Below are 26,483 nucleotides of genomic sequence, written 5' to 3'. Positions count from 1 at the left end.
AAGGAAGGAAGGAGGGACGGAAAAGAGGAGGTTGGGGAAGTAGTAGTTAGGGAAAAATCGATGGAGAGAAGGAAGTAAGAGGGAGGGATAGAGGAAAAGGGAGGAGGAGATGATGTTAAGGAGTGAATGGTGAGAGGAGGAAAGGAAATTGCAAGGGGCAGGGAGAGAGATAAGTAAGGGAAGGTGAAGGAAGGAAAGAAGTGCCCAGTGAGAGAGGAAAGTAAAGGCAGGTGGAAGGAAAAGAGGAGGAAAAAAATGGGGAGGGGTAGCTAGGGAAAGGCTGATGGAGAGAGGGAAGGAAGAGAAGGAGTTAGTGGAAAAGGCAAGGAAGGAGAGGAGGAGGGAAGGAAGAAGGGGAAGGAGAGTAGGAGGTAAGGAGGCAGGAAGTGTGTTAAGGGTCTGAACAATAAGTGGCAGCCTGCTGTGTTTGCTGTACGAGGGAAACTATCCACTGACCTGCTCTGTGTGTTTTTTTCTCCCTTCTCTCCTTTCTCTGCCTCCGTTTCCTTCCAGGCTGACTCACCGCTGGAGCGCCTGAACATAGAAGAAGAAGGAGAAGTTTGAGAGAACGAGGGAGTGAACAAAACTGTGAAACAAACAGCGAGAAGGAGGGAGGGAGAGAAAGAGGGAAGTAAAAATTAGGAGAGGTGAGGAAGACGAGGAGGGGAGAGAGACAGAAGACAGCAAGAGAACGTCAGGTTGGGTCGGTGGGGCAAGAGGAGGAAAGAGAAAGTGATTGTGGGAAAGAGAGAGAGAACGACAGAGAGACACTACAGACTCATACGGCCCAGCAGGGAACAAGTTGACAGATCTGAGGTCAGGCGAGAGCGGGCGCACGTAGGTTGGAGGTCAGAGGTCAAGCGGTCAGACGGAAGGCTGACTGAGCTTCAGCCGAACAAACTGTCCCACCACCCCCCCGACAACTGTCCCTTCACCGTCACCACACTGGGAGAACTGGGAGAACTGGTGACGAGGAGAAGCCACCATGAGCGACCAGAACGTCGTCAAGGAAGGCTGGGTCCAGAAAAGAGGTAAGCAGGGTTCATGTTTTCATCTACAACAGCTAAGATTGCATCCAGCTGTCTATGTTTCTTACGTTTTACCAAATTAGATGAAGCTGGTGAACCTTTTTTTTATTCTTGTCAACAAATTTCATGAAAACACCAAAACCAACACTGAATTTATCTACTCAGAAGTATTCTGTGTGTCAAAGCCTGATATAGACCCTTTTAGATCCAACGTCATCATTTCGACACAGTTAGCTGGAGGCAAAATGAAAGAAAAACTGGAGGCAAACATGAATCACCTCAGAGTTGTAGGCCACATAATCCACCCCCTCCAGGAAGTCGTGATGTTGTGATTGCAACAATTAATGCAAATTCAGCCAATCGCTGTGAATTCTGCAAGATCTTGCAATTTTGTTCAATCACTGCAACTTTTCTGCAAATTTGACCAATCATCTTAGCTTCCTGCGACTTCCAATCAAAGCAGTCCTCTGCGACAATATCATACATGTACGTAGAGATGCAACAACTAATCGATTATTCAGTTATTAATCAACTATTAAGTTAATCTCCAACTTTGTTGACAGTTGATTGATTTATTATTTTTTAAAGATAAAATGTCCAAAGTCTCTGATTTCAGCTTATTGGATGTGAATATTTTCTAGTTTGTTGTTCTTTGGGTTGTGGACGACAAGACGACATTTGAGGACGTCATCTTGGGCTTTGGGAAAAACTGATTGAAATTTTTCATAATTTTCTGATGTTTTGTGGGCTGAACATCTAATTGATTAATGAAGAAAATCATCGAGAGACCAGTTGATAATGAAAATAATTGATAGTTGCAGCCCAACATGTACATCTCAATGATAATAAAACATTAAGTCAGTTCTTATTGTTTTATTAATTACAATTTTCTGTATTTTTATTTTATTTTTTTACTTTGTCATGGTCCTGTAAAGAACACAAGGTTTTTTATTGTTCTAGACGTTTATCAATGCTCTGTACCTTTTTTTTTTTTTTTTTTTTTTTTTGGAATTCTGTGCTTGTTTTGACTGAGTTTGAGCACCAAAAACATTTTACTTTTTTGTGGAATTCCAGTTGCACTTCTCCATTTACAATGAAAACATATTTTGTTGTCTTGAGCTGTTTTGGTAAGATTACCTGGAAGACTCAGAACAGAGTGCAGGGTTATTCTCCCTGGAACTCCCTGGAAACTTTTTATTTTTCAATTTTCACTTGCTTCCGCAATTTCGTTGTAAAAGATGCCTAAAAACATTGCATCATGCATCACTTTTTTTTTTTAAGAAAAGCCTTAAACCTTTAAGACATCAGGGAAGTCATAAAAATGCCTGTGAAGTGCTGGCAGGACTGACTGAGTGGTATTGTCATCTTGCTGTGTTGTTGGATGCCAGAATTAAAGTAGTAATGGGTCAAAATCGATGTTTTATCCCATACCAGCTCCTGACTGTAGCGTGTGCGTGGGCTGCGACAAAGTAATAAAATTACATCACAAAATGTCAAGAAACAAAAATACAACTCATCACCTTCTGAATTCAATTTTCAAATTCTTCATGTTAGATGTGAAAATAGTCTGGCTTATTAGTTGAATCTTTGCATTGAACAGCCACATCTGATTCATCTAACAGTGTCTGTTTTGGATGGTTATAAAGCCTCCACAGTGCAGACATATTTGCGTTGTGTGTGTGCATAATTAACAGTGTCATCTTGTCGGCTTGTCAAATCAGTAGAAATGTTTATTTTGGGCCAAAATTTCATTTTAAAGCTTTTATCAGCCGACACGGATGACGTGTTGATATATTGTGCTTTACAGATAGACAGGTTTCATTATTTTAACCAATCATACTACAAAGTGCTTTTCTTTACCTTTCCCCTCGCATGAAGGTGTGAATACAGCTGACATTATCTGACAGAACAGAAGAAACAATGCTAACCCGTTGTTGGAAGTCATTTCTCCTTTTACACAGAGCCAGCGGATTTATTAGAAAACCTGACAGTTGGATTGAGACGTGGCTGATGTTTTCTGGACCTGTCGGCTGTTTGAATGAGTTTATTTATCTGTGTGTGTATCTGTGTCTGGTGCGGCTTTATGTTTGTCTGTATGTCAGATGGAAAATGAAACATTTTCAGCCACAGATGGCTGCTGTTCTCTGTTCTTATTCTTCTGATTTACATTTTTAGTTTTAGTCATTTAGCTGACTTGTTCATTTAGTGTTCAGGTGGAGATAATTGTTTTCATTAATGTATAATCATGATTGCAGGTCCTAATCAACAGTCTGTCATGTTGTATCACCATGTTTTTACAGTAGCCCAGAAGGACAAACCAAAGACAAACCAAACAACTGGCTTGAGATACGGCCTTTGGCTTTGTTTGTGAGTTTTATAGCCACCGTAGTTACTCCTTCAGGGTTGAAAGGCGAGGCTGAGGCCAGTGGTATTCAGTTGGTTGCAGTCTACAAACTCACTGTTAGTTGCCACTAAATCCTACACACTGGTCCTTTAAAAATTATGCAGGAAAACTGAACTGCACAGGGTATCAGGGCAACAAGCTGCATGGGTGGACAGGGTTTGTGCCACTGTCATGTTCTTTTGACCTTGCACCCACAGCAGCTTTTTTTTTTTAAACAATTTTTATTTATTGACATATTTCATCCAAGCATGTACTTTGCTCACTGTGCTGCAAACTCATGTTATTATGTAATATAAATCATATCCAGACAAAGGATATGCAGAAACATAGGCATCCTATTTAGATTTGATCTTTTTTTTTTTAAGTGAGGAACAAAAAGACAAAAGAAAAAGAAAAAAGAGTGAGCTAAAAAAACAAACAAAAAGAAAAACAGTAATGGGGGAAAAAAAAAAGCCAGCAGCTTTAATGTAAAAAAAACTGAACAGCATGGATCTTTTTCCTCTATTTTTTTTTACCTCAAAGCGGATCAGAATGATACATTTACATGCTAAAATTGCAAACATTTCCTTCCCTAAACTCCTCTACACATATTAGGTTCAGCATAGTCAGTTTTTTTTTACCCCACTGTTCACAAGAAACCACAACATCAACATTTTATATAAATGTGAAATGATCAAACGTGACTCTGGAGTGCTGCTGCCTGTTAAACAATAAGAAAGCAAAATGTTTCCCCAAACTTTGAATTCGTTTTGTTCCTGATGGGTATCGAGAACTGGTACTAAACTGGCACCCGTTCCTGACTGGTCAATAACGAAATATCAATAAGCTCCTGGACAAATGATACTGCTATTGATCTTTATAAACAGCTGACAGGGCAAAATGTTCATTATGGGCTCACTTTTTTTTATAAAAATGCAGCTAAATACAATAACTCTAATTTCTGCAAAATTATGCTGCACCAAATTATGACAAGCATTGATATCGGTATCAGTAAAATCTTAACAATAGCCATCACTACTCAAAATCTTGGTTCAGATCGAAAGACAGAGGAAATTATTATGTACGTAAAAATGATGCAGGTGAATTGAGGTTCTCAGGTTATGTCTGCTCAACAGACTGCCATCGTCATCTTCTTTTGACCTTTTTCAAACTACAGAAGCTTTAATGTAAAAAACTGAAAAAAGAATTAACTGTTTTCACCTCAGAATGACGCATTTACACGCTTCAATTGTAAACATTTTCTTAAACGTGTTCAGTCCTTGAATGCCTCTACAGGTGTTGGGTTGAGAAACGTCATTTTCACTTAAGTTCATTTGCCTGACTTTACAAGAAAAGAATGTATTTCACCATTTTGCACTGATGTGAAATGATCAATGTAGGGATGAAACAATAGCTGGTTTCATGATAAACCACAGATTAGATTAGTACTTTTGTTTCAGATTTGAATCATTGTCCAGCATCAACTTAAGTTACCAACAGTGATTATTTTAGTAACTATAATTATGATATGAAATCTGGAGTGACGCTGCCTATTAAGCTTAATAAGAAAGCTTAATTTTTTCCCCAAAGTTTTAATACTTCATGTTTCCTAAGATGGTTCTTGAGCCCACATCCACAGTTTTCACCTTTTCCGCTTCTGAGCAGCTCCTCCATTTGGTTTGGACATTGCAATAGGGGCCGATAGTAAAAATATTAATAACTTTAAATATACTTGATTTTGTAGTGAAAACGTGAGACACAGCTGTTGTTTTTGAAAAGTTCACAACACACTGAAATGCAAAAGCAACAGGAAATCAGTTACTTCTTCTTTCTTTCATCACTTACTGTATGTGGTCACTTACAATTTATTTCAGCGTCACAGCACGCAGTTCTTCCCATTGAAGCCTGCTAAACTAGCAGTCGCTGCACCGAGACATCAGTGAAATCTCTTTAAATGAGATGTCTGAAAACAGAAACATTCATTCTTGTTAATGTCACCTGTGTGACAGTGCGTGACCAGGTCGATGTCATTATTTCAGAAAAGCTTTGTTTTCCTGGTCCACTCTACAAAACAAGACCAGTGTTTTCAGACAAGTGCTTAGGAAAAACAAAGTTCTTTGGTTGTTGAAAGCACCGGCCTCAGTCAGAAAAGAAAAGATGTGTTTTTGTGCAGCTCAGTGTGGACATGGCCTAAGCCACCCTGCCAGTTTGAAGAACAGCACCTCCAAACAATGGTTGTTTACCTGCCAGACGGCGAGCAGAGAAGGCAGGCTTTGCAGCACTGCAGCCCAGTCTGAGCTGCACTTGGCTGGTGTGTTATTTCCCACAGTGATTTTAGTGTGTGTGTGTGTGTGTGTGTGTGTGTGTGTGTGTGTGTGTGTTTGTGTGTGTGTGTGTGTCTGTGTCTGTGTGTATGTGCGCTGGAGGTGTGTTTGTCTGGTCTGAGCTCAGGGCTGTTGGCTGGCAGGCAGGGGGAAGTTTCGCTGTGGCACTATGAGCATACAGAGGATGACCTAACACTCTGGTTCCTTCCTCTCCGGCCCCCACAAGTCCCTGAATTGTTTATTGCACCTCTGTGTGCTCTTATAATTCAGCCCTAACAGCCCTTGTAGAGAAACTGCCCCAAGCAGCTCTCTGGGGTGTTCAGGATCAAAACTCAGAGTTCACATGCAGTTCAGAACGGCTTGGAAACTGGGGTGTTGAAACCAAATTTTTGAGAACTTTGAGAAGCACAAAAAAGTGAATGTGGAGCAACATTATTGCTGTTGACTGCAGAGTTTATTTTGGTGGAGACTCAATTGTTTGACCTGTTCCACTTGTTATAAATGGGGTTTGAATGAATGTAACAAAAAGGAAAGAGCAGGGGGATCGTGAAAGACCTCTTGAAATTACATCTTTGCTTCTTTAATATGATGTATTTCCTGTTGAACAGGATGTTGGGTGTGACATAGAACAGTGAAGAATCAATTTAACCTGTAAACCAATGGAAAATCAGTCAAAAATAAATGTAAATCAGTTGACAGGAGAATAAGAGGTGCAGGACTACTGAGGCCTTGTTCAGACTGCCAGACCAAATCAAGATTGTATCCAGATTGATTTTTCAATGAAAAAGAACCACATGAAATGTGATCAGATTGAAGACACATTCAGAGGTGGTTAGAGTTACCGTTTCTACTGATGTGTCTCAGTCCAGATCCTCTGGCCACTTAAATCGGAATTCAAAGTGTCTTTTGCGTCACTTGAAACGTGATGCACGATGATAATGTCCAATCCAGATTTGATCAAAATTGCAATACGGTCGATGTACAATATTTGTTAAAGGTGAAAGGTGTGTCAAAACACCATTTTTAATTAAATGTTGTGGTGCTGCAGATGTGTCCTGGCCAACTCATCGTTGTCTAGACTTCAGAAAACATCTTTGTTTAGTGCAGTTTCCTGGAAAAAAAGACAACACACCACACCGTTTTAATGTTCAATGAAAATGAGAATTATGATGTAAAAAATATCCTTTCTCCTAATATCGCAAATCATATCGCAATTGCAATATCAGTCATAGTAATTGCAATTTGTTTGTCTGGTGTGATGGAGGCAAAGGTGAGCGATATGGTCCCAAAATAATATTGAACTATTTACATAGAAAATATATAATATTTGTGTTCACGTCATTTTTTTGTGAAGCATGTGAAGTAAAATAAATCAGTTTGTTGAGATAAAATTACTGCAGTTGCAATGCTAATTTCTGTTAGCATGTTAATGTGTTTTGCATTGTGTGTTAGCATCAAGCTAAGGGACTCAGCACTAGTTATTTAAATATATAAAAACTGATTTGAGAATCATAAAAAAAAAAAAAAAATCCAGAGACTTCTAGGTATAATATGCACTGATTCTACCTTTAAGAGAATTGTTTTTTTTTTTTTCTGCCACCCTTAAACTGCAGCAGCTATCTCACCATCCCTGTGCTCGTTCATATTTTAAGAAAATGCATCATTTCCATAAGTGCAGAACCAATTAGTCAGTTATTCTATGATCTGGTCCATAAGAAAATAAATCAACAATTTTTTTAAATGATTGATCAACATCATTTTCACTTTCCCCATCTATATTTATCATGGCGGTTTGGGGATTGAACCAAGAACCTTTTGTGGCTTTTAGGCCACCTCTGCCCCTGTTCAACTTGCAGACATAATTGATAACAGTTTTGATACTCGATAAATGGATTAAAAGCAATTGCTAGATACTCATTTGAGCTTTTCAAATGGAGAGATTTGGCACTCTTCCCTGTTTTAAATAAGTAAAGTCTGAATATCTTTGGGTTCTGGGCTGTTAGTTTAACAAAACAAGCAGTTTTAAGACATATTCCTGGTCTCTGGGGACTTTAAAATGATTTTTTGACCTTTTTTGACCTTTTACACACAACAATTAACTAAATAATCTTTGATAGATGTATCTGTAGAAAGACATAATTACTAGCAGCCTAAATTTCGAGGTTATATTGCAGCTCAAATGACTCAGCAACATAGACGTGGCTGCACATTATCCTATGCTGTTGACTTTCTCTGCTGCTCACCAGCTTTTAAGTGGAGCTGACTGAGCTTTCTGACTTCACCCTGTTTCTGTCTTTGTCATCCTCATCACACTGTTGTTCTGAAGCTGTGTGAGTCATCAGATGTGTGAGAATAGTTTTGTCAGAATTTGAGTTGTTGGATAGATGCTGAGCTCAGTTCAGTTCAGTTCAGTTCAGTCGTTGATCACTGATACAGACACACTTTGGTTCCAGCGCCTCGTTCTTTGTTAGCTCTGGTGCTAATGTGACTCTGAAAGATGTCAACATCTCACCACGACATATTCATGTATTCCAGCATTTGTTGTGATTGTGTCACAAACTGATGAGTCAGAACAGCAGGAAACCAACACTTCATGGCTGCTGAATAAGAATCAGCACTGTGTTCATACAGTATTTCTCATCTGAAGAGTTTATCTTCTCTTACAAGTGGTACTGATGTTTTTAATGTGCTCATTGGCTGATGGTTGCTATTAAGTTAAAATTAAAGAAACAAAAAGGCTGGTCATAAAATGACAAAATGTATCAGGTTACTTTTAAGCTGCTACAACAAACTTTCATATTTTATTGATTTTGGTGGTCCCTTTGAGCAAAAGCAATGGTGTTTCCTCCATGATAACCATAAAATATAATGTCAAAAATAAAATTATCTAAATTAAAATCTCCCTTTTCCTTCCCTTTAACTGGCTAACCTACTACTCACTATAACTCTGCTAGGATTAATGCAAACACAGGCTTGTTCCATCTGATTTTAAGGAGAATTTGACCCTGTCCCTGAACTGTCTCTTAAAGTTTCCTGCAAAGTAGGGCTGCACAATATGATGAAAAAAATTATCATTTATGCATCACAATTTTCATTTTGACTAAAAAAAAAACCATTGCAGTTATGATGATGTGACATTTGTTGGGGTCTTTACCAAACAACTGGAGAACAAGATTTTTAGACCAGGGCATCTCTGCGGCACTACAGTACTTCATTTTAATGCTGTTATCTCACATGTTCTCCTTTAACAAGAAATTGCATCTTCTGTGATTTGGTTGTTGCACTTCGCCATATTGTGATTCGATAATATTTCGATTAATTGCGCAGCCCTGCAGCAAAGAGGCCGGCGCCTCAGCATCTGTGGACTGAAAATGTATGAAAAATGAAAAAATATAGTGAAACAAAATGAGAGTTCAGTCTCATTAGCAGGTTAACACCCACATTATAGAGGCACAGTCCTCCACATTCATCACAAAATTAAAGTGATTCTTACATCCAGCCTCAGCTGCTTCCAGCTCAGACTAAACACATGTGAGTGTAGCAGGATGTAACCTGTCCGTTGTTTTCCTCCCTGCAGGTGAGTACATCAAGAACTGGCGACCACGCTACTTTCTGCTGAAGACAGACGGCTCTTTCATCGGCTACAAGGACAAACCGCAGGACTCTGACCTGGCCTACCCGCTCAACAACTTCTCTGTAGCAAGTGAGACACGAACAAGAGGCCTTCATCACATGTTTCACACACTGAAAACAAATATCTGTGTAACAGCGCACATCGATCTCTGTGTGACTTCCAGAATGTCAGCTGATGAAGACAGAGCGGCCCAAGCCGAACACCTTCATCATCCGCTGTCTGCAGTGGACCACCGTCATTGAGAGGACTTTTCATGTTGACACTCCTGATGAGAGGTGAGCCTTCCGCCTCCTCTTCCTCCTCAGCAGTTCTTCTCACATATGAGTCTGTAGACCGGATGTTTTGTTCTTTATTTGACAGAACAGGCTTAATTTAACACAGGGAGAAATGAAGCTGACCAGCTGAGGAACAATATATCTTAAAAGAAAAATACAAGATATTGTTATTGCTTAGCTAATAATGAAAGAAAAATGATGACCCTCTGATCATTACCACTATTTTTTTGAAGGTATGATGTGGAATTTTTAGAAAATCTTCATTATTATTGACAGTGGTGGCTATTGAATGAACAGCAGTTAGCATCCTTTCGCTCGCACTCTGTAGGCATGAACGAGCATCATCCTGAGCATCGGCCACACCAGTGATGTGACGCACACAAGATTCTGAATGCACTGAATGCTGGTCTTATTTACAATAACATTACTAGCTGTAATGTTCCTGTTTTTGCTGCATGATACTAACTAGCTTGCTGTTTGCAAATTACGTCATCAGCTAACATTACAAAGCAACCAATGCCAGATCCATTACAGTTATCTGGCTAACCTTAGCTTATAGTCCAAAGAAATTGTTATTTATACACCTTTGTTTTGGACAATTACATCATTTATTGTTGCTAAAATCAACACCATCTCATATACTGTTTAGCAGGGAAATAAGCTAAGGTTAGCCTAGCTAGCTGTTGCTTAAATTCATAAATCTGGCATTGTTTGCTTTGTATTGTTAGCTGATAAAGTAATTTGCAAATGACATGCTAACTAATTTACCTGCCAGATCAGCCTCTGGATGAATTAGCTGACGTTATCCAGTCAAGACAGCGTGACACACTAATACAGCTGCATGGCCCTTTGCTAAGGGGCGTGGCTCTGAATGAACACTGCAGCTGACTGTGTTACAAGAGGTCTCCAGTTTGAATCCCAATCTTCATGTTTTGTCCTTTGGCTCTTAGGTGTGAGTATTAATCACACGTGGATGTTACACCGGTATTTTGCCACATTAGCTAGCTAGCAGTTTGTCTGTGTTAGCACGCAAACCAAAGTTAGCTAACATTAGCCAGCTAAGACAACACTTTCACAATTAATATTCACATTCTTTGCAGTATTGTTAGCTTTGACTTTGGACTCTGTGTTGTGGTGGATGATGATCATTCATTGATGTTAGCGGACTCTATTTCTACACTAACATGAACTAGTGTTGCACAATGATATATATATATATATATATATATATATATATATATTCAGATTCTTACATACTGCATCTTTACGTTACATTATGTAGTTTTTGGGTCAATGATTTTCAAAACAAAAACATTCTAAAGAAAAGAGACTCAGTAAACAGTCTTACTGAAAAAAAATCCTGACCTAAAATTCAAGCATTAGTTAAATTCAGTAGTGAAAAGAATAAGTATTGTGTGTTTTCTTCACAGATATTAAAGAAAAAACTACAGGACGCCATACAAAATATTATAGAAATCAGCAAAGGAAACTTGCATGTTATAATGTTTTGCTTTCTTATTGCAAGTATTCAGATATTCAGCTGCAAAACACATCTTAACTGCTACTATTGAACTGAAAAAATAAATATATGTATAATAAAAAAAGATATGGGAGAGGACTCACTGTCATACAGTATGATACCAGATATGAAAGGTCTGGCAGTTCTCAGTCCTGAACCAGACTGGACGGTTTTTGTGTTAAATTCTCTTCACACACACACAACAGCAGTCTGTTAACAGAGAGAGAAGAAAGACAGGAAACAGGGGTGTGGGGCTGAGGCTGGACGCCAAGTTTTGAAGGGTTTTCGTTCCAAAACACAATATAATGTATACATTATGACTTGTTACCTGATGTGTTATGAACAAGACTCTGCTAACAACATCCTCCTCCAGCCTCTCACATGCACATGAGCAGAAGTTGTCTGAGTGGCTCAATCGTAGACCCAGTCCTGCATCAGCTGTAGTTGGTGCTGCAGGTATAAAGGGATACCTCAGTTTTGGAAGGTGGTTAAGGCGCCTTTAAACTATTTTTTATACAGAACCAGTAAGACAAATTTGTAGAAGCATTTCTCTCTGTGTATTTTGAACATATAGAGATAGTAGGGCTGCCCCGTTAAAGATGAAGATTTGAATCATCATCACTGAGTCCTCTCAGTCGACTGAGATTCTTCCAGTTGAGTTGTTTTTTTCCGTTGTCCATCAGCATGCGTTACAATAACAAGATGAAACAGATAGAAGTTTACAAAAATGCACAGGAAGAATATTTTGATCCCGAATCATAAATATATTTTTATATTAGCTGCCACGCTTATTATAAAAATCCTCACCTCAACATTTGCTGGTGGTTTAACTGATGAGAGACAGTGAAACGACTGGTTGGTAAACATGTTTCACTTCTTGTTTTTTAGCTGCGTCATTGTACACAGAGCAAAGCAACAACACAGCAAACCGGGTCTGCAAATTACCACAAACCAAAAAGCTAACTGGAACCAGAGCTGGAAGTAACTAATTACAAATACTAAAATTTCTGTAATTAAGTTGTTTTCTTTGGGTACTCGCACTGTTACAAGTAGATTTTCAAATCTATAATTTTACTTGAACTTAAGAATGCACTATATTATGTAATCTGCTCAGTTACTTTTCTAATTAAAATCAAGTAAAGTACAATTTGAATTAATATCCAAATCTTTCATCTGCATTTTTGCATTTGCATTTCTGCATTTTTTTTTTTTATAGCCAGTATGGTGATCTGATCGCAAAGAGGCCAGTCAAAACCAGGACACATGGATGAGAAACTAAACTCAGCAGCAGCCTAGGGTTGAAGTAAGGGTAAATAAAAATTTGTGGATAGTTAATTAGTAGTTTAGAAATGGCAGTAATTGCATCACATTTGAAATTGTTTTTGCGATGGAGCCATTTATTGAACAAGGAAACTTTAACTTTTTGAGACAAATAGTTTCTTCCTTTACATAACTATTTTTCTAACACCAGTACTTAAATTTGTTAGTGATATTTCAGTAATGTAAAAGTACTTGTAGTACAGATTTTCAGTACTCTTTCAAACAGTGCGCTGAAGGAAGCAGAGAGGAGTGACAGAAACGGTGCAGGTGAAGCACTGTCAGATATGTCAGTGTGCACGGCAGAGCTTACGGTTCAGGTGACACTTGCTCATTTGCTTGTTTTTGTTACTAACAGATAACAGATTGTTACTTTAAGTGTCTGACAACATTATAGAAAGGATCGTGACAGTGAGAGGCTTTTTTTAAAGAGTGACATATGTTTTGTGTAACCAGAAACAGCTGTTTTATTTCTCTCGCCAAACTAACCAGACATCATTATCGTCAGCTTCATTCAAACTCGTCAGAAACAAAATAAAAACATCTTGGTTCGTCTTTCTACAGTTCCAACAATCATCAACTCTGATTTGGTCAGAATAAACTTTTAATTTACAGCGTAAAGGACAAGTTTTAGAAAAAGTCCTTTTAACTTCTCTAAAGATTTATAGTTAGTCTGAAGGTTAAATTCACCAGAAGAGGAGCTGCTGCCTGCTGGTATTTTAACCTGTTGCTGTTGTGTCCTGTAGGGACGAGTGGGCCGAGGCCATCCAGATGGTAGCTGAGTCTCTGGCCAAACAGGAGGAGGAGGGCATCCTGTGCAGCCCCACCTCCCAGATCGAGAACGTCAACGAGGAGGAGATGGACACCTCCATCAGCCACTACAAACGAAAGGTGACGGTTGATCTGAGTGCAGTCAAATTATCACTCCTGCTCGTAAAGCTACGGCCATCTGACTTTTTAAAAAAAGAGGATGTAAGTGCACTGAATGATTTTATTTTTTTTGTCCAGACAATGAATGACTTTGACTATCTGAAGCTCCTGGGCAAAGGCACTTTTGGGAAAGTCATTCTGGTGAGGGAGAAGGCGAGTGGTACCTATTATGCCATGAAGATCCTGAAGAAAGAAGTCATCATAGCCAAGGTCTGTTCATTTTTTATCAGCTTTTACTTGCTACTGTTGCTCCGTTTTCTGTAAAGCACTTTTTAACTCAGTTTTGAAAAGTTAAAACCTCTGGAAACTCTAATTCCCAATAGCTTTCTAACTACTGTGTTTAACCCAGGGTCTCATGTACATAATAGTAAGATTCTGCTTTCTATTTTCTTTTCACAGCTGCCTAGACTCCTTTTGAAAAAAAACACTAATTTTACCTTGCAGCACACAGGAGTTGCTGGTTTACATTAAGGTGCAATATGTGCAAGTGTAATATCCAATTTGCAGATCCAGAACCAAATAGCAATTTTTTTTGAAAGAGGAAAAGTGTCTGATAAAACAGTCATATAAATAAGTGCTGTAGTGCTGCGGAGATGCTCTGGCCTAAAAATCTTGTTCTTGAGATGAAAGAAAAAAATATTTGTTTTGTACAGACCTCAACAAATGTCACATCATCATTATTTTAATATTCTTTTTTTAGGAAAAATAAAAATTGTGATGCAGGAACCATCAATCCCACTGATCATGTTGGATATTGCAGTGGTATTTTCAGTCAAAATGATCACAATATGAATTTTTTTACCATATCGTCCCATACAGCCCTAGATGTAAGAATTCGTAAGAGTTCAGTTTTCATCGGTGCCAGTTTGCCTCGCTTCCTATACTTAAGCCACGCCCCCTTTCATAACTCATAAACTGTCAGCTGTCATAGAGCCTTGTGGCAGGCTTCATTGGACTTGACAGAAAGTTCCTTTTTCCATTCGGTGTGACTTAATCCCACTATTTATATTTCACCCCGGAGGTCAAGTGTTTGTGTATGTCGTGAAATTCACGCTTGTTTAAAATGAATCCTTTTAATAACTGGAATGCAATAACTGGATTTTTGAAAATCTGCCATAACTCTATATGTGAAAATAGCAAAAAAATCACAATGTATTACCTTCAGTGTCAAATATTTTGCTTGTAACTGTTCAGGATGTTCATATTTAGAGGCATGTTTGCTGGCATTAGCCACACACCTCGTTCCCTGCCAGTTACGTCCTCAACCTTTTGACAAAAACAAGAACACTGTCTGCAAGCGAACATCTTTTGTCTCCTGATTAATCACTCTGCCTCTTCTTTTCTCTTTGTTTATCACAGGATGAAGTTGCTCACACACTCACAGAAAGTAGGGTATTAAAAAACACTCGGCATCCATTCCTAACTGTGAGTATCAGCATGTAGATGGTATGAAACATTGTGAATTCTGTGTTAGAATGATTCCACCTCCTATTTCTACTTAGTTTTTAAAAAGAGAAGCAGTGGACACCAGCTTCACTTCAAAGACTCTTTTTATAAGTGCTGTGCAAAGAAGGAAAGAAGTACTGAATTCAGACCACAGAACTTCTGTTCTTAAAAACTAATGTGAAACAAACAGCTGAGCACTGCTGAGATTAAAAAATATGTATATACTGTGTTGCAGTCTCTGAAGTACTCGTTCCAGACTAAGGACCGGCTGTGCTTTGTAATGGAGTACGTCAACGGAGGAGAGGTGAGAGATCAATGAATCACTTTTAAAAAAAATGTTTTTTGATGTTGGCAGATGTTCTGTCTTATTTCAACATGGAAGTTATTTCAAGAATTATTGAAGAATGTTGATTAACGACACAGTGTGACTCAAACAGCTTTAACAGGAAGCAGTCACTCCTCTCATTGTCGTTAAAACGGACAATGCACCTTAAAATAAAAAAAATACTTAATTTAACCCTGGTCTGTAGAGCTGTTTATCCATCTAGATTGTTTTGGTGTGAGTTGCAGAGTTTCAGAGAAATATCGGCCGTAGAGATGTCTCCCTTCCCTCCAATATAATGGAACTAAATGGCACCTGGATAGTGCTGCTCAAAGCACCTAAAAATACTTTTGAAAAGTTTACAACCGGTGTCTCTTTCCAGAAATCATGACCCAGTTACTCAAGATAATCCACAGACCTTGTTTTGAGCAGTTTTATGTAGGAACTGTTTTCTTTCTGCAGTAGAATCAATGAGAACTACTTTCTTTTCTACGACAATCTAGGGAAACATCTGAGGTTGCGTTGGACATCGGGGCGTGCGTGCTGGTCGAGAGGGGTCTGATGACAGGCAGCTGCATGACACCATAGAGGCAACAGTTAACTTGCATTGTACATGAATAAAGTATTGATAAATAGTTGAACCGACTAGTATTTCTGGTCCCAACTAGCGAGGGGGACGACGCACATTCCTACCAGAATCTATGTGACTGGGATGTATGTGTCACGATGGATCATCACCTTTGTCTAGAGAGTAGTAAATGAATGTGGCTTTTCATACCTTTGGCCGGATCAGAGGTGTGATAATATCTGTTGAGTTGAGCAGAGTTTTAAATGTCAGTTTCTGCAGAAGTGGCACTTTGAGCTGCAGTATATTTCATCATGTGATCAACACTGTGAATTCAAAGAGGACTTTAAGTTTGAAAAGTATCTGCTCTCTGAAAACAGGAAGCTATTTGTAACTTTTGAGTCTCCAACAGCAGAATCCCAAAGTTAACAGGAAGATACAAAGATCTGGAAAGGGATAAAAGGTTTTGTACTTTATGTAATGACAGATATTTTTATATCGTTTGAATCAGCTGAAATGTCATCCGTCTATGTTTAAACATATATTAATGCTGCAGACAGACAAACCAGGGGTAGAAGGTAAATTAGGTGTATTTTTGAGTAATGTCCTACCTGTATTTAGATGACCTAGTTTGTGATATGGATCTATTTTGGTCGTTTACCAGTGTATCATTGCTTTGTTTTATGTTTGTGCTCCATACCACGATCTGTGGTCTAGAGTAAATAAAATCTGAACCTGAATCTGTATCAATTCATCAGTTTCACCGCAGTAATGCCACCAGAGAGACATGTAAAATATCTTCATTTCTTTTTGTGTGACTGTTTATTTAAAAAAAGCTATACAGTTTTCAAATCTGAAGGAGAAACACATGCATGTAAATGAACTCTTAAATCAATAATACCTTGGCTCATAACGTCGAGGCCATGAGCGTAGTAATAGTGCGAAGAGATTGGACGATGCCAGTCAGCTGATGGCCAGTCAGCTGTGAACGAGCCAGTGATTATGACGCATGAATAAAGCTTCCTAATGTCAGTCAGCCAATGCAAGCACCCACTTCAGTGCTCTGCCTGAAGTAACTATTGTCTATTTTGAGAAAAAGATTATTACTCTTTCTTGTATGAACTGATTCTGTGTTATATGCTGTGTGTATGAAATATTACACGGACTCTAACTTTTCTTTATCCACAGTGTGATTTATTTTAAGCCTTGTTTAAAGATCTGAGAGTCCAAAACTGTCATCCTTCTGTTTTGAGCATAACTGTGTGTAATTTACTGGATGAATCAACTTAATACCACAGTCTGTCTGAGGTGTGTGAACTTCTCTTTTTGTGTTTTGGCAGCTGTTTTTCCATTTGTCAAGAGAAAGAGTTTTTTCGGAGGACCGCACTCGTTTCTACGGCGCTGAGATCGTTTCTGCTCTAGACTACCTACATTCTGCCAAGATTGTCTATCGTGACCTGAAGGTAAACTACAATAAAATCTAATATTTGAGTTTAACAGAAACAAGAGAAGAGAGAACTCCCACACACTGTTCTTCACTTGCAGTAAACTTTATTAAGGATACAACATTTCGGTCCTAAGACTTTCCTTCTTCTAAACTTGGCCTCAATATATTCCATCTTTTTCTCCTGCCTGGTAGCAATATTGTCTTCTAACATAAAGTAATGTTTCAAATAACAAAGAAAACTGGGGAATGTCAGTCGCTCTTTTCTTTTCAATTCAAAAATAAATCTTTTACCTGATAATATATTATTTAAAATGTGAGGACATCCATTTTTTAAATCACCAATTATTATTGTTTGAAGGTGGTTAAAAAGAATTAATTTGATGTAAGCCATCTTTAGATATCATCATGAAGAACCAAAATAAATGAAACATATCTTCAGCGTCAGATTTACTGAGACAGTTTTTACCTTCTTCCATTCACCAATTTCTTGTGAGCAGTATTTTGTATTGAATTTTTAACTGAAAATATTGTGACTTGGAATCTAAAGTAGCTTTATAAGTTAAGATAAGAAAAATATTTTAACTCTTGTAGAAGCTTATTTTTAAACATCATAGACACTTGGAAAAAGTGAAAAACATTTTTAAATCTCATGGAACCTTTAAAAACAGAAAAATATTTTTAAATCTCAGAGAAATTTATTTTTAAATAGAAAGTAGAAATATCTTTTAAATCGGAGTGCTCTCTTCTCTTGCTCATGGATTCTCCTCCTACGCACCTGTCTGCAAGAAACTGCAGGTGTGCATGAGCCTTTAATTCTAGTTTTAACAGAAACAGACACAGAAGATGCCCACACTGTGCGTGTAAGATGGAAAAACAAAAAAAGGTTCAGGCTTCTTAATTCTGTCGTTCTCCTCATCAGCTGGAGAACCTCATGTTGGACAAAGACGGCCACATCAAGATCACCGACTTTGGCCTCTGCAAAGAAGGCATCACCGACACTGCCACCATGAAGACCTTCTGTGGAACACCAGAGTACTTGGCTCCTGAGGTCAGAGGTCACGCTAAACAGACAATTAAAACGAAAAATTCATCATTTGGGTTTCAGAGTTGATGGAACCTGCAGGGTCAGAATCCCAGACTGTCTGTCTGCCTAAACAGAGCCGTCACTGTCATTGTTTTTGTCCTGTGTGGTGAAATCAAGACAGAAACTGCGTTTTAGATTCTCTGTTTGTCACCAAGCCGTAACCACCTGGGCTTTAACGTCGTAGCCAATGTGGAAGTGCCTAAAGATGTAGTTCCTCTAATGGAGCCTAAATGTTTCCTTTACAACAAAGTAGAATGTCAGTAACTGATTTCACTTCTTCTAATGTGGCTCTTGGTGGATGTTTTGAAAGTTATTTTTTTCGTTTAGAGGATATGAAAGAGGATACTGGATATGTCAGATTCAAAAATAGTCATTTGATCTAACAATGGTTAAAGGCCTCTTACACAATATACATTATCAATGAACAGGTGGACCTGGCAGATACAGAAAATATTGTGTTTCAGACAGGGAAGTCCTGTTTTCTAAGCTTTCTTAGAGGAAATGTGAAGAAACGCAGTGGCTAAAAGGTGTTGTATGTTATCAGGTGCTGGAGGACAACGACTACGGGCGGGCGGTGGACTGGTGGGGTTTGGGCGTGGTGACGTACGAGATGATGTGCGGCCGCCTGCCGTTCTACAACCAGGACCACGAGAAGCTGTTTGAGCTCATCCTCATGGAGGAGATCAAGTTCCCGCGAACCTTGTCGGCCGACGCCAAGTCGCTGCTGTCAGGGTTGCTCATCAAGGACCCCAACAAACGGTACACACACACACACACACACACACACACACACAAATAATTTGGAGATATACACAGGAGGCTTAATTTGTGCAGGCAAAGGTTTTGACCACTAGTAGGAGCAGTATTTTGAAGTGTGTCCTGTTTTGTTTGTATTTATATTCAATTAAATACAGCACAAAGACAAGATACTTAGTTTCAGCCACAATCCTGTTATCCTCCTCAGCTACTTGCTCCAGCTCCTGCCTGGTCCCGTGTTGTTCCCGTTCCTGATGAGATATACAATCCATAATCCGTCCAGATTACAGAACCTGAGCTCCTAACTTTTCGTGAGACACAGGGACACATATTTAGATACAAACAGAAAACAGATTGGTTGATTGTACATTAAGGAAATCCACCTTCCATTGTGACCTACTGATGTCACAAGAGCCAAGAGCCAAGACTACACATTGTGGTGACACAGACCACAACCACCAAACTGAGGAGAGGTTAACTGAGGAAGTCTGTACAGCTACACTGTTCATTAAAGACTCCACACTTCTTACTGATGCCCCTATTCACTGAAACCCAAGTATGACAGTATTCAAATGGGGTAATTTAATCAATTATTGCCATGTTTGTCTGGTAGACCAGCTGGATAAGAACAGACGGGATATTTCTCATCACTTAAACTTCCTGGTCATGGTCATGTGATTCACAAAGAAAGACAACATAATAATAAGTTTAACTCACAAACTACCCCAAAATGACAGTACACAAGATCTTTTATAATAGCATAAGAAAACCGCTTAACTATCATAAAAAACATTGCCGGTGTTGCCTTGGCAACGTGTAAACAGTGCTCTTACATGCGCCAGTTAGTGTGGAAATATGTATATTTGTTAAACTCCCCCTCTCCACATTACAAAAACTGCGGACGCCATTTATTTTCAGTAAAAGTAACAGTTGTTCAGTGTATATTAGCTCCAACTTGATCTGCTCAGTTTCAGTTGCCTTTGCTTCGTGTATTCAAAGAAACTCAACACAGCGGCGTAGAAACTCCGCCACAAACTGGCGATTGATGGTGCAATCGCAGAGTGAAACTGACACACCGGTGCACAAGTGTAAATTACAAAAACAGTTAAGTCTAGTTTAGTTCAGTTTAGTCTGTGTACAACTGAAAATCAGCCTTTTTTCACAGGACAGCAGATGAGAAATACTTGTCCCGTACTGTCCTGTTCTGTCCTGTACGACTGTTTCAACAGCCTGATGTTAAGAAGAGAACAAAACCTTCTAATGATAATTGATATTCAGCAAAAATGCTGTTAGACAAAACTGGCTGGTGGCTGCTGTTAATTTCCCACTCTGATTATCCCTGAGGCGTTTTCAGTCTCTAATGAAGAACCTGGTGAAAAGAGGCTACTGCAGCTTCAGAGAGCGAACTCGTTCACCCCGCCGAGTTATTTCAGGATCAGTAGCAGGTGGATATTCTGGTTCCATTGATGGAGACTTTGTAAGAGCAGCGTTTGATGTCTGACTTCTATGTCTTCTTCTTCTCTTCTTCTCGTCTCTGACAGGCTGGGCGGCGGACCGGATGACGCTAAGGAGATCATGCGACACAGTTTCTTTGGCACAATCGACTGGCAGGACGTCTACGACAAGAAGGTGAGAGCAGGATTTAGCTGCGAGACGTCATCAGATCTTCAGTGGTAATTTATTCAAACAGCGTACCTGAGATATTCTGGTTGCAGGGTTACCTAATTTTTCAGAAGAAGTCTGGCTGGGATGTAAACTCCAAAATAGAACGGAGAAGAAAAAAAAAATTACCTCATCTCTGTTTCATCTCAACAACGTAAAGCCGTCCGAACACACCAGATCCTCTTAACGGACACGATTTCTGCTTTTTCTTTTCGTTTAGCTTGACTTGAGCTTCCCATCAACGTGTCAGTCAACATCTCTGTTCTCTCGCTCTTTTACATACAAATCAGATATTTAGAGAAGAATGTGTTTTAGTCATTTGCTGCTTTTACGCTGATGACATGACAAATTCCACCTTCGTATATGCTGTCCTCTCCTGGCACTCAGTGTCTCTTCCAAGTAGTAGCTGTGTTTTTAGTTTGAGCTTTGACCCTTTGAGGCTGCTGTAGCTGGTCAGTGTGACATGTTGAAGCCAGCGTGACGGAGTTAGCAATGTGAAGTCAGCAGATATTAGTTTGTTTCCACAGATAATAGGGAATATGTGAAATAACATGGATCAGATTCCTGCAATTGTGATGCTAATTTCCGTTAGCGTGTCAATATGACATCCCAGTATGTGTTAGCATCGAGCTAACAGACCAAGCATTAATTATTTAGATATGAATAAAAAAAGATTCAGGAATTTAAAAAATGGATTCAGGAATAGTAAAAAAAATCACTTTACTTAAGAGAATCTATTTTTTTTTTATCATTTCTGAAAGCTCCCATGTATTTGACTTGGCACTAAGCAGTGGTGCAGGAAGTATTCAGACCCTTTAGTTAAAGTAAAAATGAAATGAAACGTGTCCCTTTAACCTTTTTAGATCACATAGCCAGTCTTATTGTACACCATTTAACAATATATGCAAAAACCAAATCATTTTGTTGTATTCTCATATCAAGATCTGTTTTCTTCCTGTAAAACAAAACATGACGTGCGCTTATGAAGGCTTGAACCAACCAATAATATCTTGACATCCACCCACTAATCCACCTTAAACTTTTAGCGGCACAGAGCTGAGATTCATGTGTTCAGTAGCCACAAACAGCATGATCCGGTGGGTTATGACACGCCCATTTTTCAACATTCATATTCCTCCCAACATTTTGTCCCACCTGCATATCCTGTTTCACTCGGAAATGCGTCACAATACGGAAGCTAGATACTCTCAAAATGACCTTTCATCTGTGCAAAAAAAAAGTAAAAGTCCTGCACTGATAATGTTACTGAAGTAAAAGTATGCAAATATAATCTGTGCTTCAGGCATTCAGAGTAAAAGTTTTCAATGCAGTAAAATGTCATATCATGAGATGATTATGACTATCATGCATTAAAAGCAGGATTTTGTCTGTTGTAGTTGGTTGAAGTGGAGCTGATTTTGAACTATTCTGTACAGGACTGGAACTAATGATTAATTCCACTCTGGATCAATCTGCTGATTATTTTCTCCACTTATTGATTGATTGTTTGGTTTTTAAAAATCCATACGGTCCAAAATAAATTAGAAAACATCATATTTTATAAAGTGAATTGAGCTAAATTTAATACCAAAGCTGATGCTTATTTATTGGATGATAAACTGAACAAGCTCAGTCTGTCACTGACACTGTCCTGTCGGAGGCAGAAGAAAGACTCACCTTATTCACTTCCTGTCTGTTCCAGCTGGTCCCACCTTTTCAGCCCCAGGTCTCCTCGGAGACGGACACACGCTACTTTGACGAGGAGTTCACAGCACAGACCATCACCATCACTCCGCCGGAGAAGTGTAAGGACGTCCGTCTACCTGCGCCGACACCAGGCTGACAGATCTATCTTAGTTTACTGCTAACGTGATGGAGATTGAGTGTCTTACCTTTGTAGCAATTCTGGTCTCTGTTTGTGTCTCCACAGATGACGAGGACGGGATGGACGCGGCGGACAACGAGCGAAGGCCTCATTTCCCACAGTTCTCCTACTCAGCCAGCGGGCGGGAGTGAGCGCTCCAGCCCAGCCAGCCAGTATCGTCCCCATTCGTGGCCATTTTGAGGAAAACACGTAGCCATTTTAGGAAAAAAAAAATACCAGTCTCCCCTCTTTTTCTCCTTCTCTGCCTCCTCACAGACGGGGAGAAGTCTTTTTAGGGACTTTAAAAGAGGTTTTTGCACAGTGGGATAGACTCCAGCCGGTCTCCCCACACTAAAAAAATAAGTCTCCTACATTTTCAGCGCTATTTACTGCAGAAGGCAATGTTTTTGTTATTTATTTTTTCTCTCCGTCAGTATTAAGTTGTCGACCCGGATTGCGTTCATCTTTTTATTTTGTTTGTTTGTTGTTTCTGCCCTTTTTCTTCTTCTTTTGACTTTTTGCACTTGGTTTGGAAGAGCCGTTTTAGGGAACAAAAAACCAAAAATGTTGCCTTACGTGTGCAGATGTTTCGTATCATACCGACAGGGTGTTTTTTTGGGAGAGGGCGGGCGGGTTTCGGGGTTGTGAGGGGTCATTCTTAGTTGAGAATAAGTGCATGGCTCGTGGTTCACTCAAAGAAAAAAAACAAAAAGCAAAAAAACTAAAAAAAAAAAACTTAAAAAAAAAAAAAATCTTTCTCATACATTTGCCATGGCAGCGCACATTCCCCAATCCCATGGCGATGAAAATCACTGTCTACAGGTCAACAAAAAAAAAAAGAAAAAACAACAAAAAAACAAAACAAAACAAAAGAAAGACGAGAATGGACGAGTCTGTATCATTCCTTTCATCGTTGCAGTGTTACTACTTTGCTCTCGTATTTTTTCAACCCATGTGTTTTTTCTCGCGCTTTACTTCTAAGTTGTTCTTTTATTTTGAAACAGGAAACACTAAACTGCCAGAAACTGCACAGTTCACTCAGGCGCCACAGAGCACAACCGCGTTCAAACTCAGCTAACCGCTCCAGCTTTCCACAGCCGGCAGGGGAACGAGGCCTTTCTCTGCTTTCTCACCGCTTCTCCTCCTCCTCCTCTTCCTCCTCCTCCTCCTCTTCTTCACCTCCTCTCTTCTGTTTCCTCATCGTAGCTGTAGGACTAGTGGAATGGGTGTTTACACAGGGAAATGTGGCTTAATGTATGTATGTAATGTATGTATGTACTGTACGTATGTGGGACATGGGGGGTCAAATTTATGCTGTCATAACACACACACACACACACACACACACACACACACACACACACAGATGTATACGGTCAGAAACAGCTGTGAATTCTGCGTGCTGATCAGATTGATGTCGGCAGTTTGCTCCAAACAAAATCTGACTTGGCATTTAGTTTTCTGTCTCACAACAAATCTTCATCCCATAAACTGTATGAGATGAGTGGACGTAGCCGCCACGACGTCACCCACTGGTTTGTGGACCACCGTTTTGAAGCCTTGAAGTGTCCATATTTAAAAGCCCCGTAGTCATGGAAGTAAATCTTGGACCATTTTTTCACAAGCCACACATCTTCCAAACATTCTGACACTAAAATGATGTTTTTCAGACGGACGAATCAGGAGAAAATTAATTTGAGACCTGTTTCTGCCACAGCAGCTGTGTCATTCCCCAGACATAGTTTTAAGCAGAGCCGTAGAAAAGACGTCAGTCTCGTTTAACTAAACATTAGCTAACTAGTTGCTAAAGTAACGTTAAAATGCCAGATCAAGTTGAAGGGCGTCTTAAAAGTGTGCCAGCTTGTCAGCACATCAGCTAACAGTGAATTTCTACGTGTTGTCATTCTTAACCTGACAGATGCCTTTTAGGGGGGCTAAAGTTTGACAAAGAAGCCAAATCGCTTCACAATCAATGCAGGCTGTTGAAAGAGAAAGTATTGAATTGGAACACGGATACTTTAAAAATATAATGTGTGAATTTCATGTCATGTTCAGGGGCTGTACAGAACGTAGGCCACACTTTGCTGAACAATGTTCTTGACCAGACTGCGTTCCCTGACAGCAGTGCACTGGCTTGGATGTAAAACTACAACTTATGTAGTAGCATAAACTTGGTGAGTCCTGCCCTCTAGTGGTCTGAGAGGTGCACAACACCTCATGAGAGACGAGACTCAAAAAAACTTGAAAAAGTTTCGACTGATTGAACAAAACACTCAAACGTCCCCCAACACAATGAACTCACCGCACAGATCAAAACTAAATGTGAGAGATTTGTTTTTTAGGAGGATACTGCCGACTTCATCTGTCCTGCAGAAATCAGCTCACACTCTTCGGGGTTCCTGCACACATCTGTGAAGGTTCAGATGAAGAACTTTGTGATTTCCAGGTCTTAAGAGCTAATTGCAATCGCGAAAGATGTCAGCAAATTGTTTTCTGATGCCCTGTCATCTCATACTCTTGAAGTTCATGTGTAAAAGTGATTAGATAGGTCAGAGAAATGTGAAACATATCGAGAACAGCAGGTAAAAAAAGTTGGATCTTTGTGCACCTGTGTAGGAACCCTGACAGCACACACACACACACACACACACACACACACACACACACAGATACACAAAGACTGTTTTTAGACGATAAATCAGAGTGAAGAAGATTTAATTTATCACACGGACACTAACAGAAACGAGGCTTCCAGCTCCAGATGCAGGGCTTCTGTCCCTGTCTTGTCAGTATTGTGAGAAAAAATTAATTTATATACACACACACACAAACACACGTTTTTAAATCTGAACCGAGGGTATCAATAAATCACTAATCATGTCACAGATCACAAGAAAACTGAGCCGTGAGACACTCATGTATGAAGACTGTGAGGACTGCCAGAAAAAAGTCGAGTTGCCCCAAACTTCTTGGTGTAAATATGCAATGCCTTTTTTTTTTGTTTTGTTTTGTTTTGTTTTTGGTCTTTAGTGGCATCTTGACAGACGAGACATTTTTTTTTTATTTTTCTGTGTGACTGTACTTCAAGCTTGCTGATGAGAATAGTGACCGAAAAAATCCAACAACATCACAAACGACTCAAAAACCTGCATTTAAGAAAAAATATTTAAAAAGAAGGAAAAAAAATGAAGACCGTGTCAAAGACTGGACCCTTCCATCGATCTTTGATTTTTTTTTTCTTCACCCTCGGGTTGATACATCGACTCGACTTGCTATCATCCACTGAGGATGTTTCCATGGAGACGAACCCCCGCCCCCTGCCTTCCTCTTTTTTTTTTTTTGTCGCCGCGGTCCCGGAAATGATCGACTCCCGTATTTCTGTGAGAGGACATGACTGTAACTGTGGAGTCTGCACTGTCATTTCTGTTCCCCTTCACCCTCCTTAAAAAAACAAAAAACAAAACAAAAAGTGGGACCATGGCTGACATTTTTTTAAACTTTTTTTTTTTGCAGTGCTGGTTTCATCAGGTTGTTCCAATCCCATCATCCCTTGCTCCTCCTTCTCCCCCTTTTTTTTGTACCATAGTATTTGTTTTATTTATGTTTGTCATTCTAGGCAGTGTTACCTTGTATGTTGTTAAAAAAAGGCACCTCTTGAAAGTCGCTGAAGGATGATGATGATGATGATGATGATGATGATGATGATGATGATGATGGATGCATTAACTGAAGTCTCTTTTTATTCTTTTTTTTTTTGTTTTTTTTTTGTTTTGGATCGTTTGCTTGTTTGTTTTCTTACCAAAACATTAGGGCAAGAACCCAGTAGTGGACTTGCATTGCCGTGGTAGTATTTATTTTGAATTAAATTAAAAGAAATACATTTCAGGGTTTCTGTTGTCTTGACTCTTTATTTCAGCTGTTATTCAA

General features: G+C 39.2%; 1 protein-coding gene across 1 annotated transcript; it reads left to right on the top strand.

The window, feature by feature from the left end:
* Positions 1-516: 516 nt before the first annotated feature.
* akt3b (v-akt murine thymoma viral oncogene homolog 3b) lies at positions 517-23,752 on the top strand. The gene is made up of 13 exons (XM_084714673.1): positions 517-1,031; positions 9,313-9,438; positions 9,533-9,644; positions 13,227-13,371; positions 13,489-13,620; positions 14,770-14,835; positions 15,092-15,160; positions 17,084-17,206; positions 18,110-18,238; positions 18,819-19,033; positions 20,572-20,659; positions 22,395-22,497; positions 22,623-23,752. Exons 1-13 carry the CDS (start codon positions 986-988, stop codon positions 22,706-22,708), a joined length of 1,440 nt encoding a protein of 479 aa, XP_084570799.1. The 5' UTR covers positions 517-985; the 3' UTR covers positions 22,709-23,752.
* The last annotated feature ends 2,731 nt before the right edge of the window (positions 23,753-26,483 follow it).

This window comes from Lutjanus erythropterus, chromosome 3 (assembly GCF_056507025.1).
Source record: "Lutjanus erythropterus isolate fLutEry1 chromosome 3, fLutEry1.hap2, whole genome shotgun sequence".
NCBI classification, from domain to species: Eukaryota; Metazoa; Chordata; class Actinopteri; order Lutjaniformes; family Lutjanidae; genus Lutjanus; species Lutjanus erythropterus.
This window is presented reverse-complemented; position numbering and strand designations above follow the sequence as displayed.

Bases quoted from the DNA above. Each gene is read 5' to 3' on its own strand.
- akt3b (XM_084714673.1), top strand. From the start codon at position 986: ATGAGCGACCAGAACGTCGTCAAGGAAGGCTGGGTCCAGAAAAGAG. The intron at 9,439-9,532 runs GTGAGACACGAA...TGTGACTTCCAG, and splicing joins CAACAACTTCTCTGTAGCAA to AATGTCAGCTGATGAAGACA. The intron at 14,836-15,091 runs GTGAGTATCAGC...ACTGTGTTGCAG, and splicing joins CTCGGCATCCATTCCTAACT to TCTCTGAAGTACTCGTTCCA.